We start from the raw sequence: 25,568 nt of genomic DNA, 5'->3' as shown, positions 1-25,568 counted from the left end.
CATGATTCGCAGATCTGTATGCTGTACTGCAGAATAGTAGTACGGATATTAGGGACAGGTCTTTTTCAGCGGACGTGCCAATTGCACTAACATGCACAATGAAGTGCTCGACGAATAGCATTACGCAACCGCTCGTCACAATTGCGCAACGGCGAATAAAAAACAAAAAAAAAAAACGTAGCCGCCTGATCCTCCCTTTGAAACCCCTCTGAACTCGGCCACCAGCGACGAGGGCCACAGCGTAATCGCTCCGTAATTGCAAAGGGCACACTCATCATGGAGCGCCCCGGTTTATCACAAAAAAAAAAAGATGGCGGCGATTGAGACAATGCCGGAACTCGCGAGATATCGGCAGGCGCCACGCATCGAAAATTCCGCGTTCGTCGACGCTCCGAGAGCGCCTCAGTGCCACTTGAAGTCGTTTTGCATAAACCTACGGCGCGAAGACGGCGTCTCATGGTGCGCTATACGGCGTACAGCGAGCACGCTTGAGAGTCTCGCAAGCGCGTGCAATCTCTTTCTCCTTCTTTCTACGCTCGAGTGGTGTTCACTTTGTAGCGCACGTTTTGCATAGAATAACGGCTGGCGCGACCGAGCCGACCTCGGCGGGAGAGAGTCCTCTATAAGCAGGCCACGATCGCTGAAGACACGACCGAGTAAAAAAAAAAAATCCTTGATCCCGATGCAACCGCCCATTTCACTTGATATGCATCTCTCCTTCGTCGTCGGACAGGTACGCTACACGGGTCCGAAGCTACGCTCAAGGCAAGGCGCGGAAAAATTACGGAGAATCCGTCGAAGTGGTGGAGTAGGGTACTGAGTGTCCAATGTATCCGAGCCGGCCTTCTTGTTTGTTTTGTTTTTTTCTCTCTGAGATACTGAGCTTGTAGGGTGAAATAAAATTAAAAAGAAACTGGCAAAGTTTCCACGCGAGTCAAGGATCACGCGTGCTGGAAGGCTTGGCGGTTGCCGCTCTTGTTTTTTCGCCGTACGCTGCCTTGACCATTACCCACTCTATGACTCATCGCTCAGTGTTATGCGAACCCGTCAGGCCGGCTTAGTGGCTATGGCGTAGCGCTGCTAAGAGAGATATTGTGAGCCAGTTTGTTTCCCTGTCACGGCGTGCCACATTATGGCTGAAAAGCAAAGGAAAAAAAAAAAGACCACCTGTGTGCTTTGCCATGGCGCTTAACTTTCCGGTATTTGTCTACCATTTCTGGTTTCGTTCACGAAACTTAATGATGCAGCAACAGAGCACGTACACTTCCTGGTTAATTAAGCCGCACCATACTTGCTTTCTATTGGCTGCGTAAGACAGAAGGAATAGCACGCATCACACGAAATACCAACCTCTCTTACACAAACACTCAATTGAAGCCTTCGAAACGAAGCTCAACTGTATGCCAAACTCGACTCTACTGTAGTTCCGCGCTGTTTTTTGCTGTTATCAGTCTCTTTTCATTTACTTTCATGACAAGCGACGAAAGTTGGTCTTGCCTTTAATTCGATAAAAGATAGCCTTTTAAACAACGTTGCCAGACAAATGATAACAGACCTTGCAGGCCACTGCTATGACTGAATACTCTCTGGAAGTAGAATTAGCAAAGCGTCCCGATGCAGTAATTTCAAATAGGAAGCACTCTAGTAATATGGAGTGGCCACAAAAGGATTTATCAGAATGTCGAATGATAACCAGAATGAATAGGTTTAGTCGAGCAGATGTATTTAGTATTAAAAGCCAGTCACCTCATGCTTCACCTAAAACATTATTACAAAATCGTAAGAGCATACAAATTCTATATACGAAATAGCGTAATATCGCTTCAGTCTGCAGGAAAAGCCCAAAGTTTTATTACGTGCACATTAATTGTTCTTTTTTTAGAGGGCGGCGTTTCCATATCAGTATTACCATTCATCGATAAGCTTAATATCGATCACGCTATGTAAGTTGGTTAACTTGCTGCTTGTTTCTTTTGAGGCATCTGTGATACGTTAAATCCTGGTGGTGTAACACGCCGAAAATCTAGCCTTTCATAACGTCGACTGGGCCCAGTTAGTACCCACACCTGATGACAAATTGTTTCATGAGCATGGACCGGTAATCCGCTATTCGCGGCATTCCTTTGATGGAAGGGCTTCGGAGAATGGTGTTTTTTTCCCTTTTTTTTTCACGCTCACTTATTTTTCTTTGAGCAGTAAGTACAATGTGACGAGGCGCAGAACAGAAAACACTGGAAACTTCAGCTATTTTGTTACTGTTCGTCCTGTAACATGCCTCTGTTTACACGTAAGCGCAAACCAGGAAGTTTATCGGGACACTGGTACGAGTCAGTTTGATCATGCTATCGAAGCGAGTTAGTTTTAAAGCGACACACAACGGAGATAAGCATCACGACAGCACTCGTCTGCGCGAGTTCGTTTCTTGATGTTTGGTCCCGTTCGCTTCGCTCTCGAAAGAAGTTGTTTCATGGTGTATTTCTTTCATCTTTCCGTAGTGTCGTCACAGTCTCCTCTTTCTTTCCGCTTTTTTTACACTTCCTAATTCATTCTAAAATGCAGGCTAGCAAACCAGTGGTTTATTCTGATCAGCCTCTGCGTCTTTGCTGTATCTTCCTTTATCAGTATCTTGTCTTTCTCCGATCGCATTATTTCGTTGAAAAAATGATAACGCGTGTTTCGTATAGAATGTTTCGTACCAAGCTCAAGAGTGTTGATTGAATGCACTATGAGCAAAATGACTTCCTGGGTAGAAGTGTGCTGCTGCGCCGTGTAGCTCTGGCCGAGTCGGAACACACGCGCTCAACAACTTTTCACTCGGTATGGTACGTAACTGCAACGTGCGGTTCGTTCAATATATATGGTCTAGACATACTCGAGAAAGAAGTAATGGTAATAAAAAAAAACTGTGGAAAAAAACGCAATTTCACCACGACTTCAAAGTGCGCTGGCTCAATCTGAGCTCGCAGACCGTTATTATTAGGCGTCGCGTGTGATCGTTCTCTTGTTGCCGCCACCGCTTCACTCGGCGAGCGCGTTTTCCATTAGAATGCTTCCGGACTTCGCTCCCTACACGATGCTGCGCCCTCCAGATAACGCGGCGAGATGCTGAACAAACAAACAAACAAACAAACAAACAAACAAACAAACAAACAAACAAACAAACAAACAAACAAACAAACAAACAAACAAACAAACAAACAAACAAACAATCAAACAAACAAACAAACAAACAAACAAAAAAAACAAGTTTCACGAGAAACGATGAGAACGCGAGAAAATTATTGACGAAAACGTATAATATTAACAAGTGTGCACGTGCGCGTATATAGTATGCAAATACGGTATGCTTCTTGATTTTTTTTTCACGTCCTACCTCTCGACATTTTTAAAGTTTTTTCTCAATAGTTTCCCCCCCCCCCCATCCAGAGACCGCATTCTATTCTTTCTTCTTACATTTTTTCCTCAGCTAAAATATTCCACCACCATGTTATTACGTGTGGAGAGCCAAGAACTATAGGGAAGTCAAACGCGTCACAAAAAACGTAAAATTATATATATATATATATATATATATATATATATATATATATATATATATATATATTTACATATATATATATATACATATATATATATATATATATATATATATATATATATATATATATATATATATATATATATATGTTTTGTGTGTGTCAAGACATGCCAGCAATCTGAACAGAGCCCGCCAGCGCTTTTCTGATGAGAAATTCTATACCGCCGCACCTGCAGTAGGTTGTTAAAAAGGTGCAGGTCACGCAAGAAAGAGAAAAAGAAACAAAACAAACAAAGTGAGCTGTTTCTCATATAACGTGGCTGGCTCCCTCGAGGAATTTCATATTTCTGCGCCATTTTCTTTTGTTGCTTCCACCGCTCCAAGCAATGCCTTCCTCTATCACTTCATTTCCAAATCAGCATATTCCGTCACTTGAAGCTTGGCCGCTTCATTTCAGGTTGTAGGCGCAGATGTTATTATACGGTGCCCCAGTACATATGCGCTGTTCATAATTAGGTTTCTCTGTGGCATTTTGCTTCGTTAGTAGTGGGTATCTTTTTATTCTCTTCATTCCTGCTTTTGCCTCGAAAATGAAGGTGAGGAGCTGCACAAGGCGATATATTGGTAGTGCGCATGCTCACACTTTGTCGACGTACAACTGCTTCTTTATTCTGGGAACCCTCCTCGTTGCCAACACGGAGTCCATGCAGCAACAAGTAAAAAGGGTGCATATGAAGACGATAGTATCTCGAGAATTGTCTGAAATGTAAATGTGTTGTGAAAACGATGAATTGTTCATGTCACCGTTGTGACCCCTGTGCTGTAACGCCTTCGGGCAATGCGCGGTAATCTTTGAATAAGAAATAAAAAGAACGCTGAAAGACTTGTCGAGACTGCAGTGACAGAAAAAAAAATTGAATTAAGAAGAGCGCCTCAGGGTGAAATCCTGACACAAATCTGGTCCCACTGCAAGATGAGTAGGCGTTGTTCATTACTTTGATCGCTTCAGGGCAAAAAATAAAAAAATAGGGAGTTAGATTTCACTCTAGGAAACATATTCAAGAAGACTGTTAGGTTCCGGTTTCTGCTGGAAGCGTTTTGGGGTTGGCTCTAGTTTGTTTGCCTGCTTGCTTGTTTGATGGAGCCAGTGTCCTTGCGACCTATTTTCATGTGTACAAAACAACGGTACACGCAGAGTTTACAGTTTACAGCTGCCTCAGACACTAACGAAGTATGCTTTAGAAGGAAAATATCGAGGTTGCATGCCTTTTCTTAATAGAAATAAATTACAATAGGATGCTTTATTTGTTTGTTTGCTTGCCAGTTGTTTTTTCTTACAAGTGCTCTCTGCTAAAACTTGTTAAAAACTTCCAAATATATTCTTAGCTGCGTGGTTAGGAGATAAGTTAACAGCAAAACAATGTAAAGATTCGTCGAGAGCGCATATAAAGGGTAACGTTGGTTCCACTGCCAGACTGCTTCCGGCGTAATGAGGTGTTTCTCGTAGCATTGCATGTGAAGGGAAAGTAATAATGCAAGATTTAAAGACGCAACGACGACTTAGCGCTGGTGCACAAATACCATGAGTCGTCTGTAAACATTTACCCTTAAGTGTATCAAAATGCGAGAATAATCAGTCGCAAAGATATGCATCTGAATACACATTTACTCTCTTCATTTTAATTTTTTGGTTTTATTGTTGCAGGCGTTCTAAGTTTTGTTTGCATATGCAATAGTATAATGGAAGCAAAATAAACTTCAGCGTGGTAATCTGCATGTTTTCTCTCCACATGTGTAATGTCTGTCTCAACTACGACTTTGTTCATCTTTTTTTCCTACATTTCGAGAGCTCGCCATTCGGCATAGCAGAAGGGAGTGCCAAAGGCGCACAAATTTTCCGCGCGCAGAAAGTATTACTTGAACAAGGGAATTGCGCAAGTTCTCCTCGGGCTACAGATATACCGGACTTACGAAACGCACCCCCGAAGGTCTGTTTTTACGTAATCTTTGCTGAACAGTTCGCGATTGTTCAGTGCACCTCGAATCGTCGGTGCCCGAAGATCCACATTTGCCCGACCCAGCTGCGACTGTTCTCTCTTCTAGCGAATTGCAACGTAGCGTGGATGGCACTATCCACTACTTGTCGAGATCGGTGCAGATACGAGGTATACACGTTCCCTAAAGTGCGAGCTCAGACACGAATGCTGCACGCGGAGTGCCAAAAAACTTACACGAACTGGCTCTCGTTTCAGTAGAGTGAACTATTCCTACTGCACTTTAGGCGGGCCTCGAATACGTTGAACAAAATATCAGAAGATCACCCACACAGATGTTTTTACGGTATAGTGTAAACTCTCGCTTGGAATTTACAAGAGCGTGGAGAGTGGATGTGCTTGCTTTAAAAGTGAGTCGACTGCAAGCTTCAAAAAGTTCCCCCTTACACGCGAAGCACCGCCGGTGAAAGAAAGACGGTTTCGACAAGTTCGGGTTTGGAGGGCCTTCCGTAGTTTTAAATGAGAGCCTTCTAGAGAAGCAGCTATAAAGAGAGCTGCCTCATTCCACTTGAAAAGAGAGAGAGAGAAAAAAAGAGTACTTGTAGCTGGAGCACTTCTGTTTAGAGATGCTGTCTACCTACCCACGGCAATCAAGAAAGAAAGAAAGAACTCATTAATGGAATTCACGCAAGGTTTCTCGCTGGCCTTTTATTGAGCGTGTTAAGAAACCTATCGTGGATAACGTTTGTACATCTATATAGAGGTAAGAGGGAAGGTGTCCCACACGACTAGATAAGCTACGCTCCCTTTAATTAGGTGCCCATAGTAAGGTTATTCAGACATGTAGGGTAGTGATCATGAACGCCTACTCTTTTAACAAAGACTCGTTAAAAATAGTTCAGTGAGAAAGGATAAAAAGAAGATTGATTAGAAGTGCAGACAATTTTAGGTAGCGCGACTACCCGGATAGCCTCATTAAATTGTCTACTAAACACACTGCTTACTGGCAAGTTCCGAAAATGAACTTTGTTAATAAAATATTATTCGCGATGAAAGAGTGCGAGAAAGGCAGGAGGCGATCAGAAAATAGAGGGTGCTCTTCTCGTTAGGGCTTATCCGCTTTTATGTTCACATCGGCATACTACAGCCTCGGCATGATTAGGCAGGTACGCCTAAATTTACATTTAAAAATATTAGGCCATTACTTCAAAGCTTGGACATGTTGGTATACCATTTCAACACCTTAAGATGTCTCAAATCTTAAGATAGGGCATTACTTTCATTCAGACAGACAGACAGACGCCCCGCCGTGGTGGTTTAGTGGCTAAGGTACTCGGCTGCTGACCCGCAAGTCGCAGGATCAAATCTCGGCTGCGGGGACTAGATTTCCAATGGAGGAGGAAATGTTGTAGGACCATGTGCTCAGGTTTCGGTGCACGTTAAAGAACCACAGGTGGTCGAAATTTTCGGAGCCCTCCACTACGGCGTCTCTCATGATCGTATGGTGGTTTTAGGACGTTAAACCCCACATATCAATTAATCAATCAGACAGGCAGGCAGGATCATTTTAGTGACACCATGCACAACCCCGACTCGAAGTTGCTATCACGTGCAATAGCAAATTCGAATGCTCAAAAACTTTTTACTTTCTCAGGTAGCATCGGTCATCACGGATTGGATGAGCATTGACACGCAGGCGGACATGCAGCCGTCATGATCATCGTTTCTGCCATCTGTCCTATCAGTTCACGCTAAGAGGGACAGAATGTCACACTTGTGCGTGAATTGTAAGCCGAGAGGGCTGCACTGAATTCAAGTGTATAGAAAGGCATACCGCATGCTTGAATATTTATTGATATGTGAGGTTTAACGTCCCGAAACCACGATATGATTATGAGAGACGCCGTAGTGGAGGGCTCCGGAAATTTCGACCACCTGGGTTTCTTCAAAGTGCACCCAAATCTGAACACACGGGCGTACATTTTTTTCGCCTCCATCGAAAATGCAGCCGCATAACTGGGATTCTATCCCGACACCAGCGGGTCGACAGCCGAGTACCTTAGCTACTAGACTACCATGGCGGGGCAGCATGCTTGAATAGGACAGACGGGTTAAATACAGTGGCGTTGTAAGTATAGCGCTCAGAGCACTGACTTTCCTCGAATTGAATCGGTTTGCCTTCTAACCTTCTTTTGATTTCAAAAAAGTAACGCAACAGGGTCTTGCGCTTTTTTTGGTTCGTTTCTTTCTTAGAAAAGCCATAGATTCTATCACGTCCTTCACGCGATGGAAAACTCGCAAAGCCGTAAATTTTCAGCACCGTTCACGTGTCGTGTCGAAACAGACGCGACACGTACAAAAAAAAAAAAAAAGAACTGAGAGGGGCTGCAACGCGTTAAGCTCTCGGCAAGAACATTCTTCGCGAGTGGTTGGCGTGTCATCGTCTAAGCCGCTGCTCATACAAGTGTCGCCGTTCTAAATCATTAAACAGGCATTAGAGCCTCCAACGCGAAGATCCGAGTCAGAAAAAGAAGGAAGTTTATAAAACAACCATTCGACAAAAAAAGAGCAAAAGAGAGTAAGAGAGAGAGAGAGAATTCAGCTGGATTCACGAGTGATTCAGCCTCTCAGTATTCCACAGCGTGGCACTATCTAGGGAGTAAAATATCAGGAAAAGAAAATGGGTCCTCTCAATCGTCACTTCCGTTGAGCAAGAGAAGTTCCCTTCGTTCAGTCCCTCCCCCTCTCCCATAGCTCTTTCTCTCTCCCTTATTTGATTATCGCCACCTCACTCCCAGCTTCTTATTCGAGGCACGCGCCTTGCTCAGCCGCGAAAGAAAGGCGGAGCCCACAAAAAGAATCTGTCAACGCCGGCGATTTTTTTCCGAGGCTTCAATTTGGTCTCGCCTCTTCCTGATATGCATATCAGGGAACGAGATGTACTCCCGAAAGAAGAAAAAAAAGAAGAAAAGAAAATGAGATGAGAGAGAGAGAGAACGAGAGACGCATGGAACTCGCCACGTGGTCGACACTTGCTATATAGCTCACTCCCTGACTTGCTCACTGCATGCGGTCTAGAGGAATGAAAAAAAGAGGTAGGGAAAATTACAGAGCACCGGAGAAAGAAGATAAAGACACGGCTAGAGATCGAAGTTGATCGAAGGGGAAGAAGAGAGAGCGTGGAGAGAAGCAATCTGAAGGCACCCAAAGGAGTCCCCAAAGTTTGCCTTGCTGTACGTTTTGCCGCTTCTGCTGGTGCTGTCATCCTCTTACACGCCCCGTTCGCCCAGCCTGTCGAGCTTTGTAGGACGAAGAAATGAGAGGGAACGAAAAAGAGAGACATTAGTGGCATGACATTCAGACTCGAGGAACTGATGCCGCGAGGAGCGTGGAATGACGGAGAAGATGGAGAAAAAAATCGAGTCTCGATATCCGACGCGCCGTGTCGCATGAACGACATATTCTGGTTTGGTGGCGTTCTCACGTGTTGTACGAATGAGTAAAACACTATATACGATCACCCGCATCTTCGGAAAACTTCATAATATACATGCAATGTGTACTGGAATTCGGGGTCGAAAAAAATGAAAAGAGGCACAATAGTGTTCAGACAGATGCGCGTATTTTTTGTTTTTTTGTTTTTTCGCTCAACGCTAAAATCGAAATGAGGCCGAGTCTTTCAAAACCGATAAACATTCAGTAAGGAAGAAAAAAAAATGGAGTACGAGGCCGCGAAGCGTTGAAAGTTGCGCCGTATGTACGCCACGTCTATATATCTCAAAGGATTCGTGAACACCCCTTGACAGTTCGCGCAGATTAAACAACAATCGAGCTGGCCGACAGCGTTGAAATCACGCTGACTCGACAAAACCAGTCATTGCACGCTCGCACACCCTATATCATCGGCACTCCAGACTCCCGATTCTCAAACTATTTCTCTGCTCGTACGTCATTCGAATTAGACGTAATCTAACAACTTCCTTTGTTTTCTGTCCGTTTAAAAAGATACCGCGGACGCGCTTATCCCCGCCCCTATTTTCGGGTGTGTGGAGCACACGTCTGTCATTACTCCGAAGCTTTGATTGTCTTCTCTCCGCGGGGTCGGATATGAGCTGTACGGGCTGCTGGTCTTTTGCACCAAAAATGCCTTGTCTTTCTCCTCCTCCTTTTATTTTTCTTGCTCCCCCCTCCCCCACAGCTCACACACTCTCACACACAGCTCTCATCGCACCCGCAGCTCGAGCGAGTGGCACGATCGAGAGACCTGTGTAATGAAGCTCGGGGATAGATAGGCCGATCAATATTTTCAATCCCACACTCACATTCCGCATACTCGAGAGTAGTGTAAGAAATAATTATTATGGCCCTCTGTTTGCGATCACACACACAATATATATATATATATATATATATATATATATATATATATATATATATATATATATATATATATATATATATATATATATATATATATATATATATATATATATATATATAGAGAGAGAGAGAGAGAGAGAGAGAGAGAGAAAGAGACTGAAAACTGGATGTATAGCAGCCGATTTCCAATATTTCAACTCTTCAATCAAACCTTAGTGGGCGGGCGTGTGGTGCAGACGACGGCGAAGCGCGGCGGTATATTAGCGCCGGGAAATTACAGGCATTACGCCGAGCCGCAGGCGTCATCGAGGGGCCGAGAGACCTCACTGATTGCGTACATACACGTCGTGGACGGCGAGGAGTCGTCGTCGCGGGCCGTCAGCGGCGCACCGCCCTCGTTCCGCCCTCGGTTCAGCCGGACTATCTCGTTAGCGGAACGCATCCGGAGACGATCCCTGCGCGTTCGAGTCGTTGCTTAAACGATTACGAGGGAAGCCCACGTGCAACTATCACTGGTGCGTTGGCTGCGACATCGGGTGATCGAAAAACGCTTTATGTCTTAAAAAAAAAGAAACAAGTAATTAATGCTGACATTTCGTGGTTCACTAGGTTCGGGGGGTCTGACAGATTCATTTTCTCGTCCTTTTTGTAATTAAAAGTGCTGCAATTATAATTATATCTATCTATCTATCTATCTATCTATCTATCTATCTATCTATCTATCTATCTATCTATCTATCTATCTATCTATCTATCTATCTATCTATCTATCTATCTATCTATCTATCTATCTATCTATCTATCTATCTATCTATCTATCTATCTATCTATCTATCTATCTATCTATCTATCTATCTATCTATCTATCTATCTATCTGTCTGTCTGTCTGTCTGTCTGTCTGTCTGTCTGTCTGTCTGTCTGTCTGTCTGTCTGTCTGTCTGTCTGTCTGTCTGTCTGTCTGTCTGTCTGTCTGTCTGTCTATCTATCTATCTATCTATCTATCTATCTATCTATCTATCTATCTATCTATCTATCTATCTATCTATCTATCTATCTATCTATCTATCTATCTATCTATCTATCTATCTATCTATCTATCTATCTATCTATCTATCTATCTATCTATCTATCTGTCTGTTCATCCTGATTTATGTTTGCCCGGTACAAATTCGTTACTTGCGAAGCTCCAGTGGAAGCACCGAAGTCGGACAGAGCAAGAGAAAGTTAATTTAACGGAGCGACTCGAACGAAGCAGTTCTTTCTAATACCTGGTAATTCCGGCGAAGCATGTTCTCAGCGACGCGGATACACATATACGCGTTAGAACGCGGACATGTGATAAAATTTTAATTCGATCTTAGTCGAGTTTGAATAATGGCTCGTAAAAGCACGGCACAACCACAGGTCGTGTTGTAGTAGTATAGTTAGGAAAATCACGCCATGACAATGGCAGGGCATTAAGTTCTCTACATAACGGCCGAGAATCATTAGAGAAGATTGCTTCCTTCGCTAATTATTGCTTGGCCCTAAACGCTCCCCCGTCAAAATGACTGTGAGCGGTTCGTGCTGTATTATCGGCGCTTTCGTTGAAAACAGTAACGAGCCTGAGCGCAGGCTATTTAAGCGCGGCTACGACGAAACAATGTCATTTCGGAGTAGTGTTTCTTTTTTTTTTTTGCGGTGAACAATCTGACGCAAGGCGAAATAATTCCGTTAATTCCGCGCGCAACGTTCCCCGCTGGCAGTTCAAAGGAGAATCGTTAAAGCGAAAGCAATAAACATGGCGCTCCCGAAAGCTGGAGGACGATTCGCGGAACTTTTTCTTTAATGCTAGGAAGTATATGCCACCCATCGCCAAGAAATAGCGGCCCGCTTGTTTGGGGACCATAAGGTTCGTGTACGACAGTGACATGCTGCCAAGGGATTAAAAATAACGAAGAGAGATTCCACCGCGCAGTCCCTCCCGCAGAATGAGTCATTAATTATTGATATCGAAATACGAAGGCCAGGGAGGGCCGCGCCCGTGTAATTTGAGAGAGAGAAAAAAAGAACATCTATTACATGCGTTTGAAGCTGTTGCCAATTTGTGGAGTCTCATGTCAGAATTTTGATTCATCTGGATTCACCGACTTATTTGTGTTTTTGTGTTTGTTTATGCGTGTTGCGGATGGGAGTATATGTGCATGTACGTACGTGTGTGTGTGTGTTCGCCCGCGTGTGTGCCTGCGTGTGCGCCTCCGTGCGTGCGCTGAATGGGTGCTTAAAAACATGCTGGAGTGAGAGAGTGAGTGAGGGAAGAGCGTCTGTACCTGCGAATCCTCTATAGCGTCACGTTTAGAAGACGCACACCATCTCTGCAACCTCGATGCCAAGCATTCCGATTTCTTCACGTCGTCCAAGTTTGATCTGGTCGATTGTAAGTCAATTACTGCGCGCAAACACTTCGAAACGTTTCGAGAAAGAGCAAGCTGCCAATTTTTACCACCAGCATCGGCTTTAAGAAAAAATAAATTGATAAATAATTGAGATGCCCCGCACACACCAGTGGTGGCTCCGGAAACTGAGCTGTTGACGCAATCGCTCACAGCGAGGTATACAGTTATCGCCTTTTTTAGGTGTCGGTAGAAGAATAAAAAAAATGAAAACTGGAAAAAAATGAAACCAGCAGAGAGTAATTTCCGGTTTCCGTGCCGGTGTACGATATCTCGCACCTTTTTGATTTCACCGTATCCTAGAAAAATGGTATGGCAAAAAAAAAAAAGTGACGTGTATTAGCTCTCCACGCACGTACTACTCTTGAGATCCGGACAAGTTATTCCTTGGTTCCTGTTTCACAAAAAAGACGAGAAAAAGATCATATAAAGTGAATAAAAATATTGGAGATAGGAAGTTTATTCTGCCAACGTAACGCTTGACGGAAAAAAAAAATTAAATGGTAAATAAAACGACCTTCGGAGAGTTTCGTAGTGGAAAGCTGGTATCTTCGTTCAAACGCTTAAAAACGTATTTTTTGTATGTTTGAATGCTCTTTCAATGATTTTGAAGTAGGCAATTTGCAGTCCCACCCTCCTTTCAAGGCAAGGCTGCTCATTTTCCTTTTGTTTTTGTTATCTTGGCTGATTTTTTTCTCTTTATACTTGTTTCCGTGCTCGCAGCTTTCATAAAATAAGTGCGGCGTGATTACTTCGTGAGCATGGGTATAAATAAAACTTAAGAAAAGAAAGAAAAGAATGAAGCTTTCGCCAGATAGTTGTCGGTTTATGGATGACCTAAATCAACTTCTACCAAAGTTAGGTGGGTTAGTTTATTACTGTAGGTGTACTGAAGACGGATTCACATGAATTGATGTTAGTTTGATATGCTTACGCTGTTCACCCAACCATCTTTACCTCACCTATTCACAAACTGCGGCTGAGAACCATTCTCTTCCACGAAATAAAGATTCAATTCATTTATACTATAGTTGTTTTTTTTTCTTTTGTAGGCGACCAGCTGCAGGTGTACCAAAAAGACCAGAACACTGCCGGAATTTCAGCGTTGGCTAGAGTGTCAGCAGTTATACGCAGCTGCGCATCTCGTGAACAAACGATTCGGCTTCGGAATATGTATAATCTCTTTGAATCCTGGCCCATAGCAACAATGCCTCCCCTTCTTTTTTTTGTGAGTATTCGAAACGATATACCGGTTACTATGAATTGTACGGAGTTAGCGAGAATCACGTGCGGGCATCAACAAACAAAACTTCCTCATACTCACTCAAAAATACTCCCATTCTGCTTCGAGCCCACTGATAACCAGGCGCATGAAAATCCAGTTCAACCGGACCTACTCGTACTCAGAGTTACACAAGATTTCACTCAGCCGGGCTAAATCATATTGCTCTTACCAAGTCCACTCGTGAGTGAGTTTGCCAACAGAATTGAGAGTGTAAAGAAGAATCTCGCCATTTCAACTTTTCGGTACGATGAGAAAAGCGTGTGGCATTAACGAAAGCGCCACTATACTAGCTGAGGAATGCCATGCCCGAATCGAAGGCAAACAGTTTACCATGTTGCCCTTTGCGGACGAATGTGTAATGCACAATGAATGTATAATTCAATCCATTAATGAACAGGATGAAGTGAGCTTTGGAGAGAACAGGGACTACGTGGGTATGATCGTCCCTCCGTCAACATAAGGAAGTTACTTGTGCCGTAATATCATGCGGGCCCACCCGACATCCCGATCAGCTCTCGAAGCCTAAATACGTATATATATATGTAAGAGTGCATCGTATGACAGCACTAATGTTTGATTTATGTTTATTCAATTATTTATGAGCAGGTAATTTTCCCGTATCTTGTACGCATTCAAGTACTACCTTTTCCTTCTGAATCGCGTCACGGCGTTTTTCAAGTCAACCCTACAGAGGGCGTAGCGACCTGCGAGCCAATCAGTGACGAGTACTTTCATGACGATATTAACGGCATGACGAAGTGTGACCGTGCCGAGGATACTGTCCAATAAGAGTAGAGAGAGAGAAGTGACCGGGCAGCGCTGAGGCACACCTGCTTTCTTTCCATTGGCACATTCGGGTGGTCGATTGAGAACGCTGCGTACGTGTTCTAAAGTGGCAAATTCAACGGCTTTAAAGCTGCACAACAAGAACAAGCAGGTGGGCGAGTCATATTCCTCCTACTTATCACTAATTGACTCGCTTATTTTGGTACTAGTGCTCAGTTGCTTTTCTACATTTTTTTTTCAGAGTACTCTGAAACAGTCACCCGAATGGATACCGTTTGTTCGCTCGCGAAGCGGTGCTATAAAAATAAATAAAAATAAACCAAAAGAGATACCACTTGAGGCAATTGCCATCAGCCGCGCAACTGTGTTGTAGCTGACGCGCTCGTGCTATGGTCTTATGTTTTATGGTCTGCAATAAACGAAATTCTCAGGCACCGCGCCTTTTTTTCTTTTTTTTTACAGAGCCAAATGCTAACATTTGGGCACACGAACTTAAAGATGGCGGTGTGAGAGCTGGCAGACGAGCCACCTCTCCCGGCACGTGCCACTAAGTTCTAAAAAGTGATAAAACGAGCCGAAGACGAAAAAGCCTTGGAACAGTGGCTCCACTTTAGCTTTCCTTATTGCCAACGTTTCACGCCGTTCCCGTTCTGTCCTACTCCGTCTCGTTTTTGTCTTCATCTTTCTTCATTCCATCTCGTGCTGGCGCCCGCGAAAGGAATGCGCCCGCCTTGCCGTTTTGGAATTCCGTGTTTCCCACGTCGCATAAGGCGCGATAAAGACGCGACGGGGCATCTTTACTTTTATTGTTTGCGTATCTTTTTAGTGTTTTTGTGCGCTGAACTGCCATCTCGCTTTTCACCTCTTTGCACACAATACACATACAAAAAAAAAAAAGGACCACTCAAAGACTTGATAAGAAAGCCTAAACGGGTTCTGCTTTTATTCACTACTTTTTGTATGCCTCGTTAGTATAGAATTTCAGCGAGAATTCAGACAACTATGTTTTCGCTTTGCTCTCCTGTTTACGATTCGAATGTATACGAGTGGAATGTTGGATGTATTTTTTTTTGACAACGATATTGCTACTGTGTCTTTTATACCTCGACATATTTTATTGCCACGGCCTGGTAATTGAGTTTATAACTGATATGATAATGTTCCGAGATATACCAACCCGATGGGCGCAGGCGCGTAGCCAGAAATTTTTTACGGGGGGGGGGGGGGACCATCTTGATTTCGGGAAGAGCATGCCCTTAAATGGTCATTTTTTGCTCTTCGTGCCTTGGCAAAAAAAAAAGGGGGGGGGGGCATGCCCGGTGTGCCACCCCCTAGCTACGCTTCTTCATGGGCGGGAGAGAAATGAAGTTATTGTGTAGTGGTACAGGAGTTCTACTATAGATATACATGATCATACGTTCGAGTACGCCCAAGTGGGAATAGGGAACAGGGAGGAATGTGTGAGATGACAACGACTGCAGCCGGAGCGATATAGGGGCCAAAGCTGGCTCCTAACGAGAATCATTCGGCACAACCTAACCATATCCCTCAAAGTGCTAGTTATAACAGGTAAACGACATGCAGAAGGGGCAGTGTATACTGGATATATCTAGCCCTTTCCGCGGAACATGATCATGAGTGTCGCCGGTGAGAGTTTTGAGACGAAGCGCGCGATTCCGCGTCAGACGGGCTACTTTTGAACTGGCGCTGAGGCAGCAATCAAATTACGCCGAGATCTCTCACAAACGTGATAAACCGAGATTGGCTGAAAACTATACACTTGGTCACACAAATAACTGATGATTAGCGTGTTCCTGACAGTGGGCTCAGTCGTTAAGCCGGGTCAGATAAACTGAATGCGCCCAACGCTGTAGACATGGTCTTATTTTTCTTATTGCTAAGTATTTCAATCAATCAATCAATCAATCAATCAATCAATCAATCAATCAATCAATCAATCAATCAATCAATCAATCAATCAATCAATAAATAAATAAATCAATCAATCAATCAATCAATCAATGTGTTTCGATATTGAAATTTTGAGGCAGCCAGTAGAAAAAAAAAACCGCGTGTTGCATTATCCACAGTTGTCATTTTGTTTACTTGCGCGCAATCATGTCGCTGATGTGAGACGCTCTTCCGTAGCCAAATTTCGAGAATATGGATTAGTTATGGTTGGCCCAATCCATGGATGATTTCGCTTGATTACGGTGTTTTTTTCTTTGTTTGTGAGGTTTACAATTTCATTAGAGAAGTAATTATTGCATAGACATCTTTATCTGATTTTGCGGAAAGTTGAAGTTTTTTTTTTTTTAATTCATTCTGCCACCCGGGACGTAGCGTTGATTCATTGCACATTTAACTTTAGCCATTTGCCTAGTTTTTCCCAAGATTCATTTCTTACCACTACCTACGAAGACGAAGAATAAAAGAAAAGGATTCTTTTTGCCGCAGCAGCCCCTATTCCCACACCGATGATAAAGAAAAACCAAACAAACCACCGGCATATCGCGAGCGAAGACACCAACGGTGCCCGCGCGTGCGCCTATTCGTGACTGGCACTCGTCAGCCTTGTCCGGAAATAAGTCATTGCGGCCGCTTCGGAGGCAGCTCCCTCTAGTTTCCTTTTTGTTCGACCGTCTATACGCACGTCTCCCCCACTCTTCCCGATTTCGCGCTCTTCGACCAGTCGAGCACACCAGCTTGTAACGGCAACGTTTCTATAGCTGTTCTTTTAGGCCCACCCAGCGGCTAGATGTTAATAAAGACACAATAGGAAGCATGTCCCCCCCCCCTTCCCAACCCTCTCCCTGGACCGATAATAAGGCCTGACTCACTCCTTGCGGTCCACGCCCTTAACGAGCCACGTGGAACAGACAGCGCGTGTAACGATATGGCGACCACCTTCGCTTCGCCTTTCAGTGACGTCATCACCTTTTGTTATGCGCTCTGTCCATGAAACTTTGATAATGTGGACAGTATTCGGTCATCTTGCTTGGTGCCTCCCGGAGTTTTTTTTTTTCATTTCCCTGTTCTTATCGAGACTGTAGGCGACATCTTTTTGTTGATTCGCCAATGAAATCCCTTCTTGAAGAAGCAACCGCTTTTCAATCTTCATTATCCGAGAGGGGGTGGGGGCTGGAAGGAGTTTTCGTCTCTTGAAACCGCCATCAAAAAGAATGGTCTCAAAACCTTTGATGTATTTCAGAATGTATGTGTGTTGCTCAATGGGTCGGTTATCTTTGTTTTTATTTGTTATCACGCTAGTAGAAAACATTTCGGCACGTTCAATTAGATTTCTTTTTCTTCTAACAGGATGTAACTACGCGTGCATGCGTGTGTTTTCGTGTGCGTGTGAGAGTGAGTACGCGTGTTCGTATTCTAACCCGTACCTCTCACAACGAATGTTTCTTTTACTTGTCGCATTAAAATATTAAACTTGCTTTGCCTGTTGCAGGTATTGATGGACTGGACACCACCCTTCAATTTGAAAAAAAAAAATTCTGAGTATCGTTTTGGTGGTCGACGTACTAGCAGCTGCGCTCTACCATACAGTGAGTCACATCTCCTTTTCGATTTCCGAAAAATGTGATTGCCGGTTTGTTGTTTGTCCACTTTATATTTCACACATACATTTATGAAATTGTCTGCTTTTCTCACCAATCATGTATTTAGATCATTCCCCTCGTCCTATCAAGATTTGCTCCAATTACTATTTGTATGTTCTAGCTCGTAGTAACCTGTCACATTTTCTTTTTTTATTTAATTCAACTTTTTTTTTTAAAAAAGAAGCTGTCTTGTTTGCGAGAAGAACAAATAGACTTGTTTCATTTTGTTTCTTCACCTAAGGTCTTTCTATTTAACCCATGCTCATTTCAGCTACAACTTACCCACCTAAATAAACGAAACGAAAATGCAAGAGTAAATTTGGGCCTGGAACGTCAAATGGGTAGCAGAAAGATGCAAACGTTCTTGTTCACGCGAGAATTCGAAGGTTACGTCTCAAAACATGAGCGTGTATAGGTTATGGCTCTTCACGTCGATGCGGCGTAATCAAAGTGCATCGTTACCAAAAAGAAAATAGACAGCGAGAGAGAGAGAGAGAGGGAGTGGACGTTCAGAAGAAGCAAGCAAACTGCAACCTTGTGTATCTCGTCACAAGCAGCACAAAAGGAAAAAGAAAGATCAAGAGGATGATAGAAGACCTCGATCACGTGTAAGGTGCAAATTCGCCGCGGCATCTCTGCTTCAAGTGCTTTTAGCGAACGAACGCAGCTGACGACACTGAAAGGGGGGAGGTTAAAGTGCAACGCCGACATCGTCTGAAGTTTTTCGAGATTGTAACTAAAGTTGGCGGTCCACCGTTTTCGAAAGAAGCCCTAAGTGCACACCCAACCTCTTTTTTTCATCCTGTTCCATCTGGTGTTTCTTGTATTCGTTTTTATCTTAATTTATTCTCTTCCCGACATCTGGGATTTAGTGAGCGCAAGGCGCTTTTTACTGACATTTTTAAAAAATCATTTTTGGCATGTAGGCCGCATAATGGAAAGAAGAAGTATAGAAAGTTCACTTACCGGTGTCGTTGGCGATGTAAAAAGCAGCCCTCTTCCTGATATTCAGAGCTCCTGCGAGATGAGAAAAAACAGGTGAAAAAAGTCTATAAGGCAGCCTGCTTATAGCCACAGTAAACTAATTTCTAGGTTGTTATTTCCATCATTATTCAAAGCACCTTTGGTACACTATTGTAAAATGACATATTCAGCCAATGTGTTGTTTTTATTTAGTTTCCGTTCCATTAACTAGAACATCTGTTAGGACGCAACTGAGTATCGTTAATGATTTCTGTAAGCTTGGACGACAATTGGAATAGCCAATGGCAGCAATCTTTCATCTGATTGTTGAAAAAACTTTTCTCCTTTTTTTGCGTGTCTGTATTTACAACACAGCCTGCGTAGCACAACCTTATTGCAATTAGCAGCCGTATAAGTTCTGCCAATAAGTTTGGTAATCTAACGCATGTAAAGGACTGGTCTTACCACCAATTTTCGTTTGGACGCTCATTCGAGCTAGCTTTTTTTTTGTGGGGAAGCAGACGACAAATGCACACACAATTGTGCAATCAATCAATCAATCAATCAATCAATCAATCAATCAATCAATCAATCAATCAATCAATCAATCAATCAATCAATCAATCAATAAAATGATATTGATTTACAAAAACACACGACGGAAGAAGCACTGTTACGACGTACCATCTATGTGGTAATACAGCTTTATTTGAATAGCTGCATACCTCTAAACTGAAACTAACATCCTGATAAAAAATTGAAGAACATAAACGTGAAAGGCTATCCTAAACTCTATTTATTTAATTGCATGGCGCAGGCAGTTTCGTTCAATAATATAGAGTTATCTGCAGCTTCTCTGCAACGATGACGAATGTAATGGCAGGGCCCTTAATGTCAGATTAAGTGAATGTTGCTTCCCGCTAGCGGTCAGCGTTAATGTATGGCCTTCTCTCAAGCGCACGAGAAACCGGTCACCGCTTACCTGCACACAATACCTACATATCCAAATAATATATGGGCCCCGAAGTAGTAACAGAAACAATGCACGCACTTGGTAAGGTTGTGTAATTCTTTAGAGCCGTGCTTGCGTTAGATATATAGGATACCGTACCAATGCCCTACGTTTATTTCTCCGGGAGTACAGATATTGTTTATTTGTGTGGGATACAGACAAGCTTTCATGCACGTAAATGACAAGCGTCCAATGATTAGCGCTGGAGAAGTTCTGGATATCTTTCTCCGGCTTTTGCACGTTTATTACCATTATACTTACTCGACACTTAATTTACGTTCAGCGATTGCTAATGATGCAGCGAAAAATGACACGCAGCGCACTGAGCCACCTTCGTCGGCTATTCGTGAACCAACCTGCAATTCCATTCATGTTAAATCCTACGTAGACTCGCCTATTTCGTGGAGCATACTCATTTATATTGAGGAATGATCTTTATCCTGAACTCGACCTGTACAGACCCATCGTCATCATTATGGGAAACAGCCAGAATCAGCATTGGGGGGCCTCGGCGCAATCGTATGCACCCGCTATAGTACCTCAACGGGAGTCCTGCATTATCCGCTTGAAACCCAGGCTGTAGACATAGTATCTTTCGAAGTGTACACAATATACCGCACAATGTGGCTAGTCCTTTTCAAGTTCTACAGCAAAGCAGGCCTGAAAGAAACACTGCTTCTTTTTGTTTTGCCCCCCCTTTTTTTTGGTCATCCTTCAATATTCGCCTGTCAGTTGCACTTACCACGCATTTGCGTCGATGCAAGCAGGACCAACCGCGAATCCATCATATATACATTCCGTCCCACTTTCAGGCTTACTACATATTTAACTCATCGATTGCGTTACTGGTCGCAGCGCATTCCGCCCGGGATTATTCAATTGCCCAGGGCCGCGGTCCGTCTTCTTTATTTTTTCTGTATGTTTTCTGCGTGAGTTTACACTTTCACGCGCATTCCTCTCGCTCTAAATCCGTCTTCGCTGAGAGGCGGACATATGAAGCATCACGCAGCGCTGATGGAGAGGAGCCAATCGAGATGGACGCACGCTTTGAGTGCGTCATCAAAAATTGAGCCTCCGTATGTGGGACGAATGTGAGGCGGAGTGGCAGTTGCGTGCGGATGATTTTTGCACACATGCAAACCACTGGAGATTGTGAAATTCGTATGAGTGATTAGCAGAAAAGCATATTTGTTCATAGTTTTGCGAACAAGCATGCTGTGATCGATGAAAAGGAATGTGATGTTGGTTGTGCAGAACTAAAACGAATCACAAATCTATACAAAGACGTCCGCAGAATTCTGACACAAATTTAACGTAACCATGGTTGAATTCATTTCTCATCAGCCTCGCATGCCAAAGAAACAAAGCAACAAGTGTTTAGGCGCACAACTAGACACCATACTGTTTTTACCAATGTTCACCGAAGAATCTTTCTCTCTATACCAGCACATTGATTCAGGAAGTAACGAGTTATGATTCATATGTACAGTTCTTCTATTTTGATTTTACAGCATCCACGCTTCGTTTACTCACTTCGGAATATTTTGTCGTGTGTGTCGACAATATGTCCGCAACCAAACTTTACCGAACAAAAGTGAAGACACTGAGCAGCTTGGCTACGCGCTGTTGATGAGTTCACGGGATTTACACAGCACCCATTATTGTTATTACGTGATCTACAAACGAAGAACAAGAAGGGAAATCTGGGTTAGTTGGTAATAGTTCATTTTTCGATAACTCACAGTGCAAAAAAAAAAAAACGAAGGCGCACACGAAGGATAAGACAACACGAGCGCTGACTCTCAACTAAAGTTTATTAAACAAAGGTTACTTCGTAGTTAGAAACTGATCTCGAAGGCCATGCTTTCGCCGTACTTCGCCGTACTTCGCCGTAACTTGCAGCATCCTGTGTGGTGCACTCATCGTAGACTTGTTTGTTATATACGAGGCTGGAGTAAATATCGCTGTCGAATAAACCACCCTCAGAAAGTGGGCTCATGCATCGCTTTTTTGTTTGTTCGTTCGTTTGTTGATAGCAACTCCATGCAAGCTACAGCTAGCACTGTAAAATCAACGCCTGGCAGCAACAACGAAGTATAGTACTGTTCCATCCTCATACAGGGGCAGCCTGACAATAACAGAACAAAAAACAACAAACTCTGTTAAATAGTGAAAGTCATTATTGTGTAGTAGACGAGGGCTCCACTGGCCTTAGCCTCCCCTTCCTCCAGTTCAAGCTGGTCTAACAGCGCTTGCTGGTCGGCCTGGTCAGAGAGGGACAGTCATGCCTCCCACTGCTGGAGCATGCATGTTGGCATCACGCCTGTGTCTGTCAGGTGTAGGAAGGGTTGGGGGGGGGGGGGTGCTCTGAACAGCATTAGGCAATGTGGTATAGTGTAGGCCTGGCAAGAGTGAACTACGAAAGCGTGAAAAACTCATGTCACAAAATGAGGAGCTGACAGATGCACCAGGCAGACTCGCACGGCCGTTCTACCCGTCGTGCTCAGAAGCATGCATGGAGGGCAGTTGGAAAGAAATTAGAATGACTCAGGTAAGAATTGTCGCGTCCGGTAAGTTTAATACGAGCCAGTACGAGGCTACGACGTCTGTATACCTTCGACATATGCTGCACGAAAAACAGCGCGCGAGAGAGAAACGACCGGTCGTCTTGAGCGTCGTCTCGTCCCGACCGATGCTATAACAAGTGGCAGCCTCCTCCCGAGCCAGAGGGAAATGAAGGAAGAGGTCGGAGGCTCATTACCGGAACCGCCGCGCACGACCGCTAATGAGATCTAAGAGGAACGTATACGTCGTGGTGGGCAAAGAGTATATGATATATTATAACGTGCGCTTCGCGTTTGGGGGGGGGGGGGGGGGGGAGTCTGCGTTTTCGCGCTCTTCCCCAGTCTCGAAGAAAACTCCTCTGGCGTGCACTTGGAATCGGGCGGCTCCGGGTAATCACACGCCGCTCGCAATTAGGAGCCAGAGCGTCGCGCTAGATGCCAGACCGCGCCGCTCTGGAAAAGGAGTAGAAGGGGGATGAAACAGACTTGCCTTCGCGGATCGTGACGCGCCCGGCATAGCACACGCCGTCTTCTGTCGTCAGTAGTTAGGGATACGGGACGGAACTTCCCGAATCCTTCGGGGGCTCTGACACTTATCAGGATGAAGAAGGGACGTTCGCGACCCTTCCCCTTTCCTTCTCTCGCTCGCGAAAGTTGCGGCGTCACTGCTTAGCGCAGCGTCTGCCGAGACGACACCGACGTCGTTGCCGATATTTTCTGGGTCTTCACGTCGCAACTTATGTATTTTTTGGTCCTCGTCAATGCCTCGATGGTCGTATGAAAGAAAGGCGCTTAGCGACAAGGCTAGCTAAGCATCCTCGTCGCGTGCCTCATTGATGAGGTAAATTAGCCGCGACGAAGACGGACGACACGTCGGTGTTAAGGCGTGTGTCACAGTGGCGGGATGTAAACGATAAGGCGTTTTTTGTGTACGCGTGCTGTTTGTGCGTGAAGCAGATCGGTGACGATGCACGATACAGATTGTGAATTGCTAACTGCTATACGTGGTAAAGTGCGTGCTTTTTTTTCTTCACAGGTTATTCCGCCTCATTCGAGGATTTAACGAGGGTCGCCAAATAAGGACGATTTGCAAAATATGAGGCGCAGCCAGCCAGGACGGTTAGCGTCTGAAGTTAGCTGCCAACGCTAATTAGTCAAGCCATTTGATTTAATAAGAAAGGCTTACTATGCACTGTCCAGTAATCAGTAAAAGGTGCAGGTTACCCAAAGGCTGTTTCGCTGCCTTTTTTTCTATGCACTGTACGTCATAACTGCTTGTCGTGGGTGTATGTTGAGGAACGTCGACGGTGAGATTTTGATAGCACTTTTTTTTCTAGATGCATACACTGCAGTTGATCCACTTACGTAGATCACTTACCTATATCCGCTTCATTACCTATAGGTCTGCTTACTTATAGCTTCTTTCTATTTTTAATATAATCCGGATGTTTCGCAGCTTAAAACTTTTTTATACTGTAATCACGCGAAATAGTAGGCCTATATTACAAGTTGAAAACGTACACGCTGATGTTGTGGCTGTTTCTCGGTCTCAGGAAATTGCCACATGTTGAGCGTGGTCGTGGAGAGTACCTGCATTATCATGTTTCACATGATGAACCAATGGAAAGTCTTTAGCCGGAACTTTTTAGTGAACCAACTGACTGCAAAATCTTCACTTCAATTACGCACAGTTGAAGTATACAAAACTGGGCTAGTCATGCAAAGCAGGACGTTATTAAAACAATTGTTGAGGTTTATGTGTCTCAAGATCACGGTGTGTTTATGAGAGACGCCGTTATAAAGGGCTCCGGAAATTTCGACTACATGAGATTCTTCAACGTGCACCTAAATGAAAGCACATGGGCCTGCAGTATTTCGAGTCCATCAAATAGCGGCCACCGCAACCGGGGTTCGAACACGAGACCTTCGGGGCCGTACTAAAGCGCCATAACTACTACAACACCACGGCAGGTGCTATAGACAGGACGTTAAATAGACGTTCGTTCTGCCCAACAGGATGCATTCTCCGCAGATACGTTACACGGCTGCACGTGCTACACGCGAGTACTCACAAATAGTATGTACGCGCTAAGTGATACAGCACACGAACCGGATTAGTACAACGGGATCCGTCTAACGTCCCTGATACCAGCCACTGACCCGCGGCACATCCGTGTACTGACGCGCATCACGGCTAGCGTGCTGTACGAAAATTGGGTCAGGAATGTCGATGCGCGATCGTGGGTTCGTTCGTAAACCACCGAGAACGCATCTGACTGAAAAACGTGCAACCCCAGAAATTCATCGCGAAGAAAGAAAAGTCAAGGCCCGGTCTGGTCATACAAGGACGCATCGCATTTTAACGGTCCCGTTAACGCGGCCTGTAGCAATGGCGGCTCTCCAGAGCGATAACAGACGCTTGGTGGACACGTGGCGGGGGGCTTGCTCAAGAGGACGTCTTGTACAGTCTGTAACGTGCAAGCATGGAGAGACAGGCGTCGCACGTGACGCCTAAGAATGAGGCTATACGAAGCCACGGCCATCTCTCGTACAGATATCACTAATCCCACACACGTACGCTACATATACGCCACGCCGAGGTAGACGGCGTATGAGGCGTGTTCTATAATTAGAAAAGAGAACCGGTGTGGTCTGTTCGGCACGGCGGTTGCGCGGAGCTAACGGAGCGCTGTGGGCAAATCTGGAATGTTATCGAGAGTGACCTATCGAACGGCCTGCAGAGCGTGTGTGAAAAGACCACGAAACGAGACAAAACTTGCAGAGCGCAGCCGCCTTGCGGACGTAATACGAGGTCTGAAAAACTAACTTAAAAGCAAGAAGATGCGGAGGGGATCGAAAATGAAGGTGCGTACGGTGATTAGTAACAGCGTGCCCTTACACTAAAAAAAAAGCAGCCTTTGATACGATTTTGCGTGTCTTGACTTGTGTCACCGTATATGACTCTCTTTAAAGGAAAGGTAAACTTAATTTTTTTTGAGATA

General features: G+C 44.2%; 1 protein-coding gene and 1 long non-coding RNA gene across 2 annotated transcripts in view; one reads left to right on the top strand and one right to left on the bottom strand.

Annotated features, from left to right (window-relative positions):
- LOC119174485 (uncharacterized) overlaps positions 1–25,568 on the bottom strand; it is a 91,551-nt gene that overhangs the window by 20,340 nt on the left and 45,643 nt on the right. The window contains exon 3 of the mRNA XM_037425415.2: positions 18,994–19,044. Coding sequence (XP_037281312.2) covers positions 18,994–19,044 — 51 coding nt within the window. The remainder of the gene's footprint in view (positions 1–18,993; positions 19,045–25,568) is intronic.
- LOC142803733 (uncharacterized) overlaps positions 17,876–25,568 on the top strand; it is a 256,809-nt gene continuing 249,116 nt past the window's right edge. The window contains exon 1 of the long non-coding RNA XR_012894253.1: positions 17,876–17,973. This is a non-coding gene — a long non-coding RNA (uncharacterized LOC142803733). The remainder of the gene's footprint in view (positions 17,974–25,568) is intronic.

The sequence above is a fragment of the Rhipicephalus microplus genome, chromosome 3 (assembly GCF_043290135.1).
Source record: "Rhipicephalus microplus isolate Deutch F79 chromosome 3, USDA_Rmic, whole genome shotgun sequence".
Taxonomy (NCBI): Eukaryota; Metazoa; Arthropoda; class Arachnida; order Ixodida; family Ixodidae; genus Rhipicephalus; species Rhipicephalus microplus.
Note: the sequence above shows the minus strand (reverse complement) of the source record. Positions and strands in the feature narration are given on the sequence as shown.